This window comes from Hypanus sabinus, chromosome 2 (genome assembly GCF_030144855.1).
Source record: "Hypanus sabinus isolate sHypSab1 chromosome 2, sHypSab1.hap1, whole genome shotgun sequence".
NCBI lineage: Eukaryota > Metazoa > Chordata > Chondrichthyes > Myliobatiformes > Dasyatidae > Hypanus > Hypanus sabinus.
This window is the reverse complement of record NC_082707.1, coordinates 107,449,534-107,466,046: the sequence shown is the minus strand read 5'-3', so window position 1 is coordinate 107,466,046 and position 16,513 is coordinate 107,449,534. Positions and strand designations below refer to the sequence as shown.

The 16,513-nt window shown below is 46.7% G+C and overlaps 1 protein-coding gene across 1 annotated transcript in view; it reads right to left on the bottom strand.

Annotated features, from left to right (window-relative positions):
* The window catches only part of LOC132381927 (synaptosomal-associated protein 23-like), a 53,362-nt gene that overhangs the window by 27,643 nt on the left and 9,206 nt on the right, over positions 1-16,513 (bottom strand). Inside the window, exons 2-3 of the mRNA XM_059951641.1 lie at positions 1,866-1,939; positions 849-890 (exon numbers count right to left, since the gene is read on the bottom strand). Of these exons, the coding sequence (XP_059807624.1) occupies positions 849-890; positions 1,866-1,939 (116 nt within the window). The remainder of the gene's footprint in view (positions 1-848; positions 891-1,865; positions 1,940-16,513) is intronic.

The following is a 16,513-nucleotide window of genomic DNA, read 5'->3' as shown; positions in this document are numbered from 1 at the left end:
AATTGCTCAGGGCCCAGAACTATGACTATGAAAGTGATCCTGTGTATCCAGTGACAAAGCAGACATAGAATCTAATGGCCTACTCCCAGGGCCCAGTTTGCTTAATCTCCTACAAGGACAAACCCCTATCCCAGCCATCTTTACCACACTTACTCTAATGCAAATATATTCTTCCATAGAGGAAGCCACCAAACTCACAAACAATGTTCCGGGCACAGGAACACCAGAACCTTATTTCTAAAGGCCCCTTACTGCTGTTGTATAAAAGGTTTTTCCCACTTCAGACAAGGAGGAAAATGTTTTCTGTCAGGAAAATGCCTTCTTTGAACTAGTCAGCCTCAAAGGGCCGTACAAGCAGAGAGTGAACATTTTTAGTTAGACATGTGATAAGGGATCGACAGGAATATAGCTACAATTAGATCCATCATGTCCCACCAAATAGTCAGACCCGATGAACCATTCCTCTTGTTAATTCCAATGTGATATAGAATACCTCCCAATATTGGGGAATCCCGAGAGCCTCCCATGGAAGGGTCAGACACAGTTTGGAATAGGAGTACCACTGCAGGTCCAAGGATTTACAGGTTGTGTCCAGGATGAAATTTATTTAGCTCTGGTGACCTACCAAGGTATCTCCATTAAGCTGACAAAGTTGCATTTCATCTCACTAGTCAATCATTTCACAACCTGCCCCTCCAGTATTCCTATGGTCGCTGGAGGAAACCTCAATAATCCAGCCTTCATTGCAGAGCTGCCTGTTCAAATGAACTTGAATCAAGTGTCTGTTTCAGCACTGCAGTCAAGTCTGAAGATTGCTTGTAATAATCAGCTAGGTGTGTTTACTGTACCTCCTCTGCCAACTGTAGCATCCTCCGGGTACTCTCCAGTGACTGTGAACAGAAGCAGAAGTAGACATGAACAAAGCACCATGCAAAAACCAACACCTTCCTCCCACTCCCCCTACTCTTACCCATAATTACTGCTGCCAACCTGGAACTGAAAACTTGGTAATCAGGTTTTTCAAATCCCATTTGGAACTCCAGAGCAAACAAGGCAGGCCATAGACCAAGACCTAGACAACAATGGGCTGGAGGAAGGAATGTCTGTACCATAATTCCAGACAGTGACCATCACAAGAGTGTGTCCAACTACGGATCCTTAGCATTGGTCAAGTCCTCTACCATCAACATCAAAGGGAAGTTATCACAGGTGAGGCTGGGTATCCTGCAGTGAGTAACTCATGCCACAACATCTTAAAACATTATGCCACTTATGAAGTACAAGTCATGGGTACAATAAAACACCCAGATGAATGTAATCCCAATAACACTCAAAGACGCTCAAGCCACCATTCAGGAAAAGCAGCTATAGAAATGCATGTATCATCCTAAATATTCATTTCCACCAGAGGTAGACAGTGGCTGCACAGTGTATCAACTCCAAAATACACTGCAGTAATTAGCCCAGGCCAACAGGACTTAAGCAGATTTCCACCTGGGATTCTTCCAAGTATGATATTATACTGGTCCTTCATCACTATAAGTCCAAATCAGACACTCCACTGAGGGGCACCATCAGGACAATGGCTCACCACCACTTTTTAAAGGGCAGTCAGAAATGGGCAAGGCCAGAATTGATTGACAGATATGTCCAACTCCTGAAAATAAATAAAACCAAATGAAACCATTGCTTCAAAAGCCAAGACAGAGTATTGGCTTTTTTATCCAATGAATTCTGGTGGAAAGTATATGTTTGAGGCAAGGTCTGTTGAGGTGGAGGTAGAATAATCAGCCGTCACTTCCCTTCACAATTAATCATCAACTGAAAATGAAATCATAAAATGAAATCCCGCAGCTAGTACTCACCTCATCTGTCACCTGGTTAGCACGGAGCTGTAAATCTTGAGCAGACGTTTCTGCCATGCTGATGTGGTTCTCACCTGTCATGACGGAAGGGTGAAACAAGATCAGACATAAACCGGTCTCTAATGTGCCAGGCATTCCACAGAAATTCACCAGCACATGAATATTCCAAACAACACCACCCTCTGCTCAAAAAGGCTTTCTAATTGAAGATCGTCCATTCATTTCACCACAGGAAGCACCAGTTGAAGAAAGGCCAAGGACCATCTTGATTATCTTTCCTTCCAGTCATTGGATAAGACCTTACCAATTTATATAGGAAAAAAATGGCCACCCAACTCATTTTATCTCATTTCACTGATTTACAAGTAAACTGTCTGCTTTCCCTCCAGATTTTTATCATGTAAGATAAAGGGATTGGGAGGGATAATAAATCAGCCTTAATGAAATGGCAGAGCAGACTACAATGACCTAATTCTGCTAGTGTCTTAAAGTTTAACCTGCAAATTTTGAAACTGTCCTACCATCCTATTATTACTTACTGATTATGCACCATCTGATGCACACAACATTGGAGATTATTTTGAAAATTTTTAAGCAGAAATGCTGGATTAATCAAAGCCTACCCTCTCTGATAAATTCACAATTGCTCAAGTCATGTATCACACTGACAACAGATTTGTGGAACACATCAATTAGCTGCTTTCTTTCTTGTTTACTTTAAACAGTAATATCAGGCAAAAATCTTCTGTTTGATATGGAGGCAATCAGACAGCACAGACACAGGCCTTTTGACCCACCCTGTCCATGCCGAACATCTAACCCCATATACTTGTACTTGGTCCACAGTTTTCCATATTTTGGTCTGTCAACTACTTGTCTAGATGCATCTTAAATATGAACATTTCTGTCTCCATCACTTCCTCAGTTTTAACCATCTGCTGAATGAAAGTAATATTGACTAAAATCATCTCTTCAATCTCCTCCCCCTTCCATTGACCATCACATTCCATATCTGCTGCCACTTCTACGGATTCCTTGAACTTGTACACCAGTTCTTGTTCTCAGTACTGCCGAGTGTCCTGCTATTCATGGTTGTGCACTACCCTTACTTGTCCTGGCAGTATGTGTTTCCCTGCATTTAGGAGGATTAAATTGCATTTGTCATTGCTCTGCCCATCTTAATGACTAATATCATTCTGTCGTCTATGACTATCCTCTTCACTATCAACTAACACCGATGTTTTCATGCAAGGATTCCAGCAATTATGTGGATTCCAGCCACAAACCAACTATTCACTATTCTCTCTGACTCCTCTGGATCCAGTTTATCAATGGACAGTACTCTGGATCTGATGGACAAATCTCTCATGTAGGACCTTGCCAAAGCTGAATGTAGTCCACATTAACTACATGACCCTCATGAATAGATTTTGTTACCTCTGAGAAATACAAAATAATTGGTCACAAAAGATCTCTTAGCAGCTATTCTTGGAAAGGCAAAGATGAACAAAAATTAAAAGTGTGTAGCGACCCACTTTCTGTGCAGGCGAACTGGCTCACAAAGAGCCAGCGCACGGGGAGAGACTTTGGTAATGAACCTCTGACGTCATGGCGCTAGGGATTAAATGCCAGCGCCACGAAGTTTGAATAAACTAGTCTCGAAACGGCTTACCAACTGCGTGTCATTGTCTCTAGCTTTGTATGTAGTACATCACTACATTGGTGACCCCAACGGTCCAAACGGGATTTGGACCAAAGATGACCGACTCTTCATCTGTTCATGCAGTTTCGCTAAAACTGCCGACTTTCTGGACGCTGCAACCATGCATGTGGTTTAGCCAAGCAGAAGCCCAGTTCCAGATTTGGCAGATATCCTCTGATAACACGCGTTACTATCATGTGGTGGGCGCCCTTGACCAGGAGACGGCCGCCCAGGTTGCGGATTTCATAGTTGCCCCCAGAAGAAGGCAAATATGAAGCATTCAAAGCGCTGCTCATTGGGACCTTTGGCCTCTCACGGCGTGAGCGGGGTGCCTGCCTGCTTTACCTGGACAGTTTGGGAGACAGGCTGCCGTCAGCATTGATGAATGAGATGCTGGCCCTGGCTGACGGACACAAGCCCTGCCTCACGTTTGAGCAAGCATTCCTAGAGCAACTGCCTGAGGACATACATCTGCTGCTGGCCGACGCAGATTTCAGCCACCCCCAGAAGGTGGTGGCCCGGGCAGACGTGCTATGGAAAGCCAAGAGGGAGAGCGTGGCGTCAGTCGGTCAGATTACCAGGCCATGCGCCCAACAGCAGACCAGACCAGGCCCGGCGGGGGGGGCGCACACAACACAGAGGCAGGAGTGAGGAGGACAGTGAACAGTGGTGTCTCTACCACCAGTGGTGGGGCACAGAAGCCCGCTGTTGTTGCCTGCCCTGCAAGGGCCAGGGCCAAGGCCCAGCTGCCGTGAATGACCATGGCAACTGGCCACCAGGACAGCCTCTTGTACGCCTGGGACAAACAGTTGGGACGCCGCTTCCAGGTTGACACTGGAGCGGAAATCAGCGGCTTGCCCCCGACGGAGTACGACACCTGTAACAGGAAGCCAGGACCCACCCCGAGGGCCACAAACGGCAGCACGATACGGACCTACGGCACCCGCACTGTGCAGCTGCAGTTCGGCGCCAGCTGGTTCAGGTGGGACTTCACATCGGCTGCGGTGGCCCAACCACTCCTGGGGGTGGACTTCTTGCGAGCTCACAGCCTGCTGGTCAACTTGCAAGGGAAAAAGACTGGTACATGCCGAGACTTTCCAGACGTTCTCCCTGGGTGAAGCCAAGTTGCCGGCCCTGCACCTAGACTCCATCTCTCTGTTGGACAACGAATTCACCAGAATCCTGGCACACTTTCCATCGATTCTGGCACCACAGTTCACGGCAGCCACGCCCAGACACAGGGTACAGCACCACATCCGAACCCAGGGACCACCCCTGCATGCCTGTGCATGAAGGCTCCCCCCGGAAGAGCTCCGCCTGGTGAAGGAGGAGTTCAAGAGGATGGAGGAATTGGGGATCATACGGAGGTCTGACAGCACATGGGCCTCCCCCCTGCACATGGTGCCCAAAGCAGCCGGGGGTTGGAGACCATGTGGCGACTGCTGCAGACTGAATGAGGATACCACTCCAGACTCCTACCCCATGGCGCACATACAGGACTTTGCAGCAAAGCTGCACGGGGCAAGAATCTTTTCCAAAGTAGACCTCGTCTAGGGATACCATCAAGTCCCGGTGCACCCTGAAGACATCCCCAAAACAGCACTCATCACCCTGTTCGGCCTGTTGGAGCTCCTCCGAATGTCGTTCGGCCTGAAGAATGCCGCACAAGACGTTCCAGCAGCTAATGGATGCGGTGGGACGCGACCTGGTCTTTGCGTGCATCTATTTGGACGACATCCTCATAGCCAGCAGTATTCGTCAGGAGCATCTGTCCCACCTCCACCAGCTCTACACCCGACTGAGTGAATACGGCCTCATGATCAACCCGGCCACATGCCAGTTCGGTCTCGATACCATCGACTTCCTGGGCCACAAGATTACCAAAGACAGGGCAACACCTCTGCCCGCCAAGGTAGATGCAATCCGCCACTTTGCCCGGCCCAACACGGTCAAAGGCCTGCAGGAGTTCGTTGGTAAGGTGAACTGTTACCACCGTTTCCTCCCCTCAGCAGCCTGTATCATGCGCCCTTTGTACACCCTGATGTCGGGTAAAGGAAAGGACATTGCTTGGGACAAGGAGGCCGCAGCCGCTTTCGTTAAAGCCAAGGAAGCCTTGGCAGATGCTGCGATGCTGGTGCACCCCAGAACGGACGTTCTGACCGCCCTCACGGTGGACATATCCGACACAGCGGTCTGTGGGGTGCTGAAGCAACTCATCGAGGGGCGTTGGCAACCCCTGGCGTTCTTCAGCAAGCACCTACGACCACCTGAACTCAAGTACAGTGCTTTCGACTGGGAGCTGTTGGCACTGTATCTGGCAATCCGGCATTTCAGGTACTTCTTAGAAGGCAGGTCTTTCACTGCGTTCACGGACCACAAACTGTTGACCTTCGCATTCCCTGGTCAGCTCGCCAGCAGCGACATCTGTCCTACATGTCCGAGTACACGACGGACATCCAGCATGTCTCAGGAAAGGACAACGTCATGGCGGACGCACTCTCCAGACCAGCTATCCAGGTCCTGTCCCTGGGGGTGGACTATGCAGCACTGGCGGAGGCGCAGCAGGCAGATGACGAGATGCCCAGCTAGCTACAGGACCGCAGTCTCGGGTTTGCAGCTGCAAGACTTTCTCGTAGGCTCAGGTGAGAGGACCCTCCTGTGCGACGTGGCTACCGGCCATCCTCGCCCCATCATCCTGGCAGCCTGGAGGCGGCGAGTTTTCGACTCCATACGCGGTTTGGCGCACCCACCTATCTGGACAACCGTCCAGCTGGTCTCCAGCAAGTTTACGTGGCACGGACTTCGCAAACAGGTAGGTCAGTGAATGGGTCAGAACGTGCACGTAGTGCCAAACAGCCGAGGTGCAGCAGCACACTAAAGCCCAGCCGCAGCAGTTCGAACCCACCCACCGGAGGTTCAACCACATTCATATGGATATCGTGGGCCCCTTACCAGTGTCCCGAGGAGTGCGGTACCTCCTAACTATGGTAGACTGGTTCACGAGGTGGCCAGAGGTGATCCCGCTCACCGACACATCTGCCGATTCCGATTGATTGCAACCTGGGTAGCACGCTTCGGGGTACTGGCCCACATTACCTCCGACAGAGGCGCCCAGTTCACCTCCAGCCCGTTGGGAACGCAGCTACACCACACAACTGCCTACCACCCACAGTCGAATGGACTAGTGGAACGCTTCCACTGTCACTTGAAGTCGGCTCTCATGGCCCGCCTGAGAGGACCTGACTGGGTGGACGAGCTTCCATTGGTCCTGCTTGGAATTCGCACAGCGCCCAAAGAGGATCTGCATGCCTCGTCGGCCGAGTTGGTGTACAGCACACCCCTGGCCATCCCAGGAGAGTTCATACAAGCCCCAAGGGGGCAAGAGGAAAACCCGCAGCAGTCCTGGACAGACTACGCGAGAGGCTCAGCAACCTGGCCCCCATACCAACTTCACAGCATGGACGGACCCCAACCCACGTACCCAAAGACCTGCAGGACTGTAAGTTTGTGTTTGTATGAAGGGGCCGACACCTCATACGACCCCTACAGCGGTCGTACGAGGGGCCGTTCAAAGTGATCAACAATAACAGGTCCACGTACCTTCTGGACATTGGGGGGAAAGAGGAGGTTTTCACGGTGGACCGACTCAAACCAGCCCATGTGGACTTGGCGCAGCTGGTCGAGGTTCAGGCACCGCGGTGCAGAGGCAGACCTCCCAAACAGAGGCTGATCCAGACTGTGGACATTGGGGGATGTATCGCCGCTTCTGGGGGGGTTGGCGGGGGGGGTTATGTGGCAACCCACTTTCTGCACAGGCAAACCAACTCACAAAACCAGCGCGTGGGGAGAGACTTTGGTAATGCACCTCTGACATCATTTCCGCCCGGATAGGGCGGGCGCTATGGATTAAATGCCAGCGCCACGGTTTTAATAAACTAGTCTCGAAATGGCTTACTGACTGCATGTCGTTGTCTCTAGCTCTGTATGTAGTACATCGCAACAAGTGCTGACGTGATAAGATATAAAATAGTCTGTTCCTCAAGTGGTATAAAAGATGACGTAACTATCACCTGACAGCAATTAGTGAGAGCTTGCTGCACACTAACTGGACAACACTTCACCCTTTAAAGTAAATTTATTATCAAAGTACATGATGTGTACGTTACTATATACTACCCTGACAGTCTGTTTCTTGCAGGCGTTCACAATAGTATCAATAAAAACTACACACAAAGACCGATAAACAACCAATGTACAAAAGAAGACAAATGCAAACACAAAAGAAGATAACAGACAATAGTAAAAAATCAATATACAATCATAGGAACAATAGTTTTAGAGTCCTGGGAAGGTTGTGGTTGTGGAATCAGTTAAGGTCAGTGATTCTGGAGCCTAATGGTTGTAGGGCAATAACCATTTCTGAAGCTGGTGGTGTGGAATTTGAGACTCCTGTACCTTCTTCCCAATGGCCAGTGAGAAGAGAACATGAGCTGGTTGGTGGGGGGGTCTTTGGTAATGGATGCTGCTTTCCTGTGGCAGTGTTCTTTGCACATATGTTCAATGGTGGGAGGACCCCTTCCGTGACCATTTTTTGTAGACTTTTCTTTGGCACTGGTGTTTCCATTCCAGGCATGATGCATGATGCAGCCAAGGATATTCTACATGTGCATCTATAGAAGTTTGTCAAAGTTTGTCAAAATAAAAATGACTATGTTACGTAAATAAGTAATGCACAAAGATACAGTTGGCCCTCTTTATCCGCAAGGAATTGGTTCCAGGACCCCTCACAGATGCCAAAATTCGCAGATATTCAAGTCCCTTATTCAACCTGTCTCAATGCGGTGGATCTTAGGACCCAGCGGAACCCCAGGCCTTATTTAATCTGTCTCAGTGTGGTGGACATTAGGACCCGGCAGTGGAGCTCTGAATCTGCAGTGTTTCTGTTCACGAAAATAATCACGATCACAATTGAAAATAAAGTGGAAGTAATAAAGCGATGGGAAAAAGGTGAAATGCCATTGGTCATTGGAAAAGTGTTAGGCTACTTCAGTCAACGATTGGAACAATTTTAAAGGATAAAGTGAGAAAGGCCCTGCCCCGATGAACCCCGATTGGGGTTTGGGATTTTGAGTTTTTGATCCTCCACATCAACCAGGCACAGTGGAGAGCGCACTCGAAAGCGGCCTGTCACTGGCTCGCGCTCGGGAACTGTTCCCGAGCCCGGCGCTGAAACATACATTCTTAAGTGTTTTATATGCATAGAAAGGTAAAATATATACTATATACTAAGACAAATGTTTGACTGACGCTTAATAATACCGGATGTACCTGTTCCGACTTACTTAGTAAGAGAACTTCCGATTTATTTTGATCCCGATCCACGATAACCCACGCACATCCTCCCGTATACTTTAAATCATTTCTAGATTACTTATAATACCTAATACAATGCAAATACTATATAAAATAGTTGTTATACTGCATTGTTTAGGGAATAATGACAAGAAAAAAAGTCTGTACATACAAATACTTTATTGTCACCAAACAATTGATACTAGAGCGTACAATCATCACAGTGATATTTGTTTCTGTGCTTTGCGCTCCCTGAAGTACAAATCAAAGTAAATATAATAAAAATTTCAATTATAAATCATAATTAGAAAATAGGAAAGGGAAAGTACAGTAGTGCAAGTCAGGTCCAGATATTTGGAAGGTACGGCCCAGATCTGGGTCAGGATCTGTTCAGCAGTCTTATCACAGTTGGAAAGAAGCTGTTCCCAAATCTAGTATGTATCTTAATGCTCCTGAACCTTCTCCTGGAGGGAAGTGGGACAAAAAGTGTGTTGGCTGAGTGGGACTTATCCTTGATTATCCTGGCAGCACTGCTCCGACAGCGTGTGGTGTAAAGTGAGTCCAAGGATGGAAGATTGGTTTGTGTGATGTGCTGGGCTATGTTCACGATCTTCTGCAACTTCTTCCGGTCTTGGACAGGACAACTTCCATACCAGGTTGTGATGCACCCTAGAAGAATGCTTTCTATGGTGCATCTATAAAAATTAGTGAGGGTTTTAGGGGACAGGCCGAATTTCTAAAGCATTCTCAGGAAGTAAAGGCGCTGGTGGGCCTTCCTGGCAGTGGACTCTGCTTGGTTAGACCAAGTCAGGTCATTTGTGATATTCACCCTGAGGAACTTAAAGCTTTTGACCTGTTCCACCTGCGCACCACTGATGTAGATGGGGTCATGCGGTCCGCTACTCATTCTGAAGTAAACAACCAATTCCTTCGTCTTGCTGACGTTGAGGGATAGGTTATTGTCTTCGCACTGTGCCACGAGGTTCTTAATTTCCTCTCTGTACTCAGACTCATCATTACCCAAGATGTGGCCTACAATTGTGGTGTCATCAGCAAACTTAAGAGTTTGATGGAAACTTGGCTACACAATCATGGGTGTACAGTGAGTACAGCAGGGGGCTGAGGTCATAGCCTGTGGGGCACCAGTGCTCAGAGTGATTGTAGAGGAGAACTTGTCTCCTATCTTTACAGCCTGGGTCCTGTCTGTGAGGAAGTTGAAGACCCAGCTGCAGATCTGAGTGCTAAGACCCAGGTTCCGGAGCTTAGGAATGCTCGAACAACGAGTGCTGGAAGAGCACTTCCGGGTTTTCGTGATTCGCAGTTGGTTGAATTCGCGGATAAGGAGGGCCGACTGTAATAACAAACTAGTGTTTGTGGATCATTCAGAAATCTGATGATCGAGAGGATAGAAGCTGTTCTTAAGGGACATAGCAAGATTGAGTGAAAACTCACTTTTATCTGTGTATTAGATGGAAATTATTCTCCCTCAAGTTACGGGTGTGGCAGCAAGATTGGCAAATTGAATGTACAAATATACCTAACTGCAAAGCCAAGTGGTTAGGGAGAATTACATGGAGCTTGTGCTGCTGTTTCAGAGTAGTGTCCCCATACACAGTTATTTATTTCATTTTACATGTCCTTCCACTCCTCCCTCCCTCAAAGGGCAGTCAAGCTCTGATGCTGCATAGCACCTTTGCAAATAGCTGCACATCCACACTGTGCTCTACCTTACAAATTCTCACAGGCAAATTTCAGAGTTTAATCAGTCAACTTCAACAGTAAAACCTGTACTGCTCTGACCTTATCGGCACACACAGCAGGCTACAGTACAGTGATGCATGCACCTTGATTACTGTAAGGCTGATCTGCACTGAGCTGATTAAAAAAGTGTGTCATTTGTTGGTGCATAACCTGTTGTAAGATTCTAACACTATCAGCTGACTGCACCAACAGGACATTACTTAAATGATTAAAGATAACCAATAATCCGAACTGTTGTTATACTCAAGATGTCTGAAAGGTGTAATTGTGCTGTACATAGATTAAAATGGGAATGCCTGCATCATCACTGAGCTGTGCACACAACTAGGTTATCATTTTGTTACCTCAACAAAAGACTGTGGATACTGGAAATCTGAAACAGAAGAAAGTACTGGAAGCACTCAGGTAAAGCAGTGTTCATAGAAAGAGAAAATAAACTGACTTTCTGGGTCTGAGACATAAAAGACTGCAGATGGAAGGAAGTATGCATATTAATATTACGGAGAGGGGAGTGGGAGAGAACCAAGGGAATGCTTGTGACAGGGTGGAGACCATAGTTGGCAAGGTAACACTTTTACTTCAGACACAAGAGACTCTTGATGCTGGAATCTGGAGCAACAGCCTGCTGGAGGAACAATGAACAGCTGCATTTTGGGCTGAGACCCTGCCATCCCAAATCCAGATGAAAGGTCTGAACCCAAAATATTGACTTTCCTTTCCCCTCAAAAGACACCCTCCTTTGAGAGCTGCAGGTTTTTGTATATTTGCAACTTACTTTTTTCTTATATGAAATGTTGGCAGTTTCTGTGCTCAGTTGAGGTTTCTTTCCATCAATTCCCCTCCAGTATTTTCTGTGTATTTTCACAAGTATTCTAATTTCTGGTATGCATACAAAGTTTACTCCTCCACTAACTCCCACCTTGCCTTCCCAAGTGCCAGTCTGTGCAGGAGCCATGGCCAACTTTTGGCCAGGCAACAATGAAGGTGCATCAACATCTTGGTGCTGTCTGTAGAATAGTAACAGATGCACAAAGGTGGCAGCTCGGGTGGGGTGGGGGGGGAGGAGATCCGCTGGAAGAGTCAGAGGGGGCTGCTACCTAGCCATTCACTTTCCAGTGAAGAACGCTGCACCAACTGACCTGCGAGTCCACAGTTCTCTCAACCTCCACACTCTACCCATTGTGTCTACAGTCAGAGTTACATAGCACGGAAAAAGCCCTTTTCACCGTCCATATGATATCTTCCTGAGCTAGTCTCATTTGCCTGAAATTGGCCAATATCCCTCTAAACCTTTCCTATCCACGTACCTGTCTAAATGTCTTAAACAATGTTAATGTACCTACCTTTACCACTTCCTCTGGCAGCTCATTCCAAACACTGACCACCATCTGGGTGAAAAAGTTGCCCTTTAGGTTCCTAATATATATTTTCTCTCTAACCTTAAACTGATTCCTTCCAGTTCCAGATTCTCCAACCCTAGCATAAAGAATAGGTGCATTCATCCTATCTCTGCCCCTGTGATTTTATACACCTGTATTAAGATCACCCCTTATTCTCCTATGCTGTGTTGAAAAAATGTCCCAACCTCTCTCAACAATTCAGTCCCTGTGTCTTGTACAACAGCAACATATGCATGGCTTGATGATGGATGCTGCTTTCCTGTGACAGCGCTCCTTTGTAGATGTGTTCGATTGTAGGTAGAGCTTTACCCGTGACGGACTAGGCCGTATCCACTACTTTGTCTAGGATTTTCCATTCAAGGGCTTTGGTGTTTCCATAGCAGTGTGAGGCAGCCAGTCTCCACCACACATCTATGGAAGTTTTACATTGATCATGAGCTGAGTGGTTCACTATTCCTGGAAAGGCTGAAGCATATTGTTTGGGACAGGAACCGTGCAGTTGCTGTTTGCATTTTACAAGTGCTAACACTAAACCTAGGCGGCTGATAAAGACAGGAGCCCCTAGGTTACTTGTTTTCACACACTGAAGGTGGAAGCATTGCATTCCCATTGACTGGACACAACAGCCTTTTCTCTAAATTCTCCTTCAGTCGCAAACACTGTAAAAGAGACCCGATTAGAGTTTACCAAGTGGCTAAACTCAGCAAGGCACTGGACAAAGTCCCTGATGGGAGGCTGGTCAAGAAGGTTCGGTCGCTCGGCAAGATGAGGTAGTAAATTGGATTAGACTTTGGCTTTGTGGGAGATTTTATTTTTTATTATTGTCATGGCCATACTTACCCAAGGTGTACGTGCCATGAGAATTAGCTTTTTGCAGCAACAGCAAGTATATTACAAACATGACAGGCAAATTACATAAACTTGTACATTAGAGTTAGAAACATAAAAGTTTATTGGGTAACGTGGTTGAATTTAATGAACACTCATATCAAACACCCACCTCAATCATGTGTTTATCCAATCTGTCTAATCCAGGTTTGTTTTACAGCCTGAAACTGTCTACCACAAAGTCTTGGGTGCATTGCTTCCGAGTCTGAAGATTGAAGGTGGAAGCACAGCATTCCTGTTGATTGGACACAACAGCCTTTCCTAGAGGCTTTTCCCCAGGGCTGAAATGGTTAGTACGAGAAGGCATAGTTTTAAGGTGCTTGGAAGTAGGTACAAAGGAGATAGAACATAGAACAACACAGCACAGTATAGGCCCTTCGGCCCACAATGTTGTGCCGACCCTTAAACCCTGCCTCCCATATAACCCCCCCACCTTAAATTCCTCCATATTCCTGTCTAGTAGTCTCTTAAATTACACTAGTGTATCTGCCTCCACCAGAGACTCAGGCAGTGCATTCCACGCACCAACTACTCTCTGAGTAAAAAACCTTCCTCTAATATCCCCCTTGAACTTCCCACCCCTTACCTTAAAGCCATGTCCTCTTGTATTGAGCAGTGGTGCCCTGGGGAAGAGGCGCCGGCTGTCCACTCTATCTATTTCTCTATATCTTGTATACCTCTTATCATGTCTCCTCTCATTCTCCTTCTCTCCAGAGAGTAAAGCCCTAGCTCCCTTAATCTCTGATCATAATGCATACTCCGTAAGCCAGGCAGCATCCTGGTAAATCTCCTCTGTACCCTTGCCAATGCTTCCACATCCTTCCTATAGTAAGGTGAGAACTGGACACAGTATTCCAACTGTGGCCTAACCAGTTTTATAGAGCTGCATTATTACCTCGCGACTCTTAAACTCTATTCCTCGACTTATGAAAGCTAACACTCCATAAGCTTTCTTAACTACCCTATCTACCTGTGAGGCAACTTTCAGGGATCAATGGACATGTACCCCCAGGTCCCTCTGCTCCTCCTCACTTCCAAGTATCCTGCCACTTACTTTGCACTCTGCCTTGGAGTTTGTCTTTCCAAAGTGTACCACCTCACACTTCTCTGGGTTGAACTCCATCTGCCACTTCTCAACCCACTTCTGCATCCGATCAATGTCTCTCTGCAATATTCAACAATCCTCAACATTATCCACACCACCACCAACCTTTGTGTCGTCTGCAAACTTGCCAACCCACCCTTCTACCCCCACATCCAGGTTGTCAACATACTGTGACAGGAATCCGTCCTGGACACACTTAACAAACTCTGCCCCGTCTAAACCATTGGAACTAATCAAGTGCCAATCAATATTAGGGAAGTTAAAGTAACCCATGATAACAACCCTGTTATTTTTGCATCTTTCCAAAATCTGCCTCCCAATCTGCTCCTCGATATCTCTGCTGCTACCAGGGGCCCTATAGAATACTCCCAATGGAGGAACTGCTCCCTTCCTGTTCCTGATTTCTACCCATATTGACTCAAAACAGGACCCTGCTACATTATCCACCCTTTCTGTAACTGTAATAGTATCCCTGACCAGTAATGCCACCCCTCCTCCCCTCCCTTTTAAAGCACTAAAATCCAGGAATATTTAGAATCCATTCCTGCCCTGGTGCCAGCCAAGTCTCTGTAATGGCCACTACATCATAATTCCATGGATGTATCCAAGCTCTTAGTTCATCACCTTTGTTCCTGATGCTTCTTGCATTGAAGTACATGCACTTTAGCCCTTCTACCTTACTACCTTTACACCCTTTATTCTGTTTCTCCTTTCTCAAAGCCCCTTTATATGTTAGATCTGGCTTTACTCCATGCACTATACTTGCAGCTCTCTCATGACCTTTATCCTCCTTTACCTCACTATCTGCTCGAATACTCTGGTTCCCCTCCCCCTGCAAATCTAGTTTAAACCCCCCAGAGCAGCACTAGCAAACCTATAGATGTTAGGGGCAAGGTTTTTTTTAAACGCAGAGAGTGGTGAGTGTCTGGAATTGTCTGCCAGCGGTGGAGGCAGATATGATAGGGTCTTTTAAGAGACTCCTGGATAGGTACATTGAGCTTAGAAAAATAGAGGGCTATGGGTAAGCGTAGGCAGTTCTAAGGTAACGACATGTTCAGCACAGCTTTGTGGGCCGAAGGGCCTGTACTGTGCTGTAGATTTTCTATGTTCTATACTGTAACATCCCAAGTTCTGACCAATAAAGGCCAGGGTACCAAAGGGCTTCTTTAGTACCCTGTCTTGCTGTGATAACACTTTCAAGGAACCATGTATTTTTTTTTACTCCTAGCTCCATGTTTTACAACACTGCCCGGGGTCATTTCTGTTTATTGTGAAATTCTAGCCCAACTCACTTACCCAGGTGAACAAGAAAAAACCATAAGATATGGGAACAGAATTGAGCCATTCAGCCAAATGAGTGTGTTCCACCATTATATGAAGGCTGATTTATTGTACCTCCCAAATCCAATCTCCTGACTTCCCCCATTAACCTGTGACACTCTTACTAATCAAGAGTCAATCAACCTCCACTTTAAATATACCCAATGCCTTGGCCTCCAAAGCCATCTGTGGCAACAAATTCCACAGATTCACCAACCTCTGGCTAAAGAGATTCCTCCTCAACTTTGTCCTAAAGGGACTTCCCTTTATTTTGAGGTGTTATCTGATCTGAGACTACTCCGCAATAGGAAACATCCTCTCCACGTCCACACCATCTAGGCCTTTTAATATTCCATAGGTTTCAATGAGAATCCTCCCCCCCACCCACCATTCTTCTAAACTCGAGTGAGTACAGGGGCCCAGAGCCATCAAATACTTCTCATATGTTAGCCCTTTCATTCCCGGAATCATTTGCGTGAACTCCTCTGGACCCTCTCTAATGCCAACACAACTTTTCTGAGATAAGGAGCCTAAAACTGCTCACAATATTTCAGGTGTGGTCTGACAAATGCCTTATAAACCCTCAGCATTACATCCTTGCTTTTGTATTCTAGTCCTCTTGAAATGAATACCAAGGTTGCATTTGTCTTCTTTACCACCAACTGAACTTGCAAGCTGAACTTCAGAGAATCCTGCATGAGGACTTCAGTCGCTTTCTATCTCTGATATTTGAATTTTCTCACCATTTAGAAAGACAGTATCTTGCCCATCTCCCTCAGCTGTACACAAATATGGCTACTTTGGTCCATAAGGTGCCCTATTCTATCTACTTATTCTGGCCCTTCACTCTAACATGCAGTTTTGAATTCTTGATATCTCAGTAAAGCAGCCAAAGCCCCAACAATCCCAGACATTTTCTGTTCATGCTTTTCCCATGGACTAGTGCCCACCACTGACACCTCAGTCTCTAAAGACCCCCTACTGACACCTCAGTAACAAAACTGCCCCCCCACTGACACTTCAGTCACTTGGTCACTAAAGAACCCCTACTGGCACCTCTGTCACTAACGTACCCCCACAGTGACACTTCAGTCAGTGAAGTGTCCCCCCACTGACACCT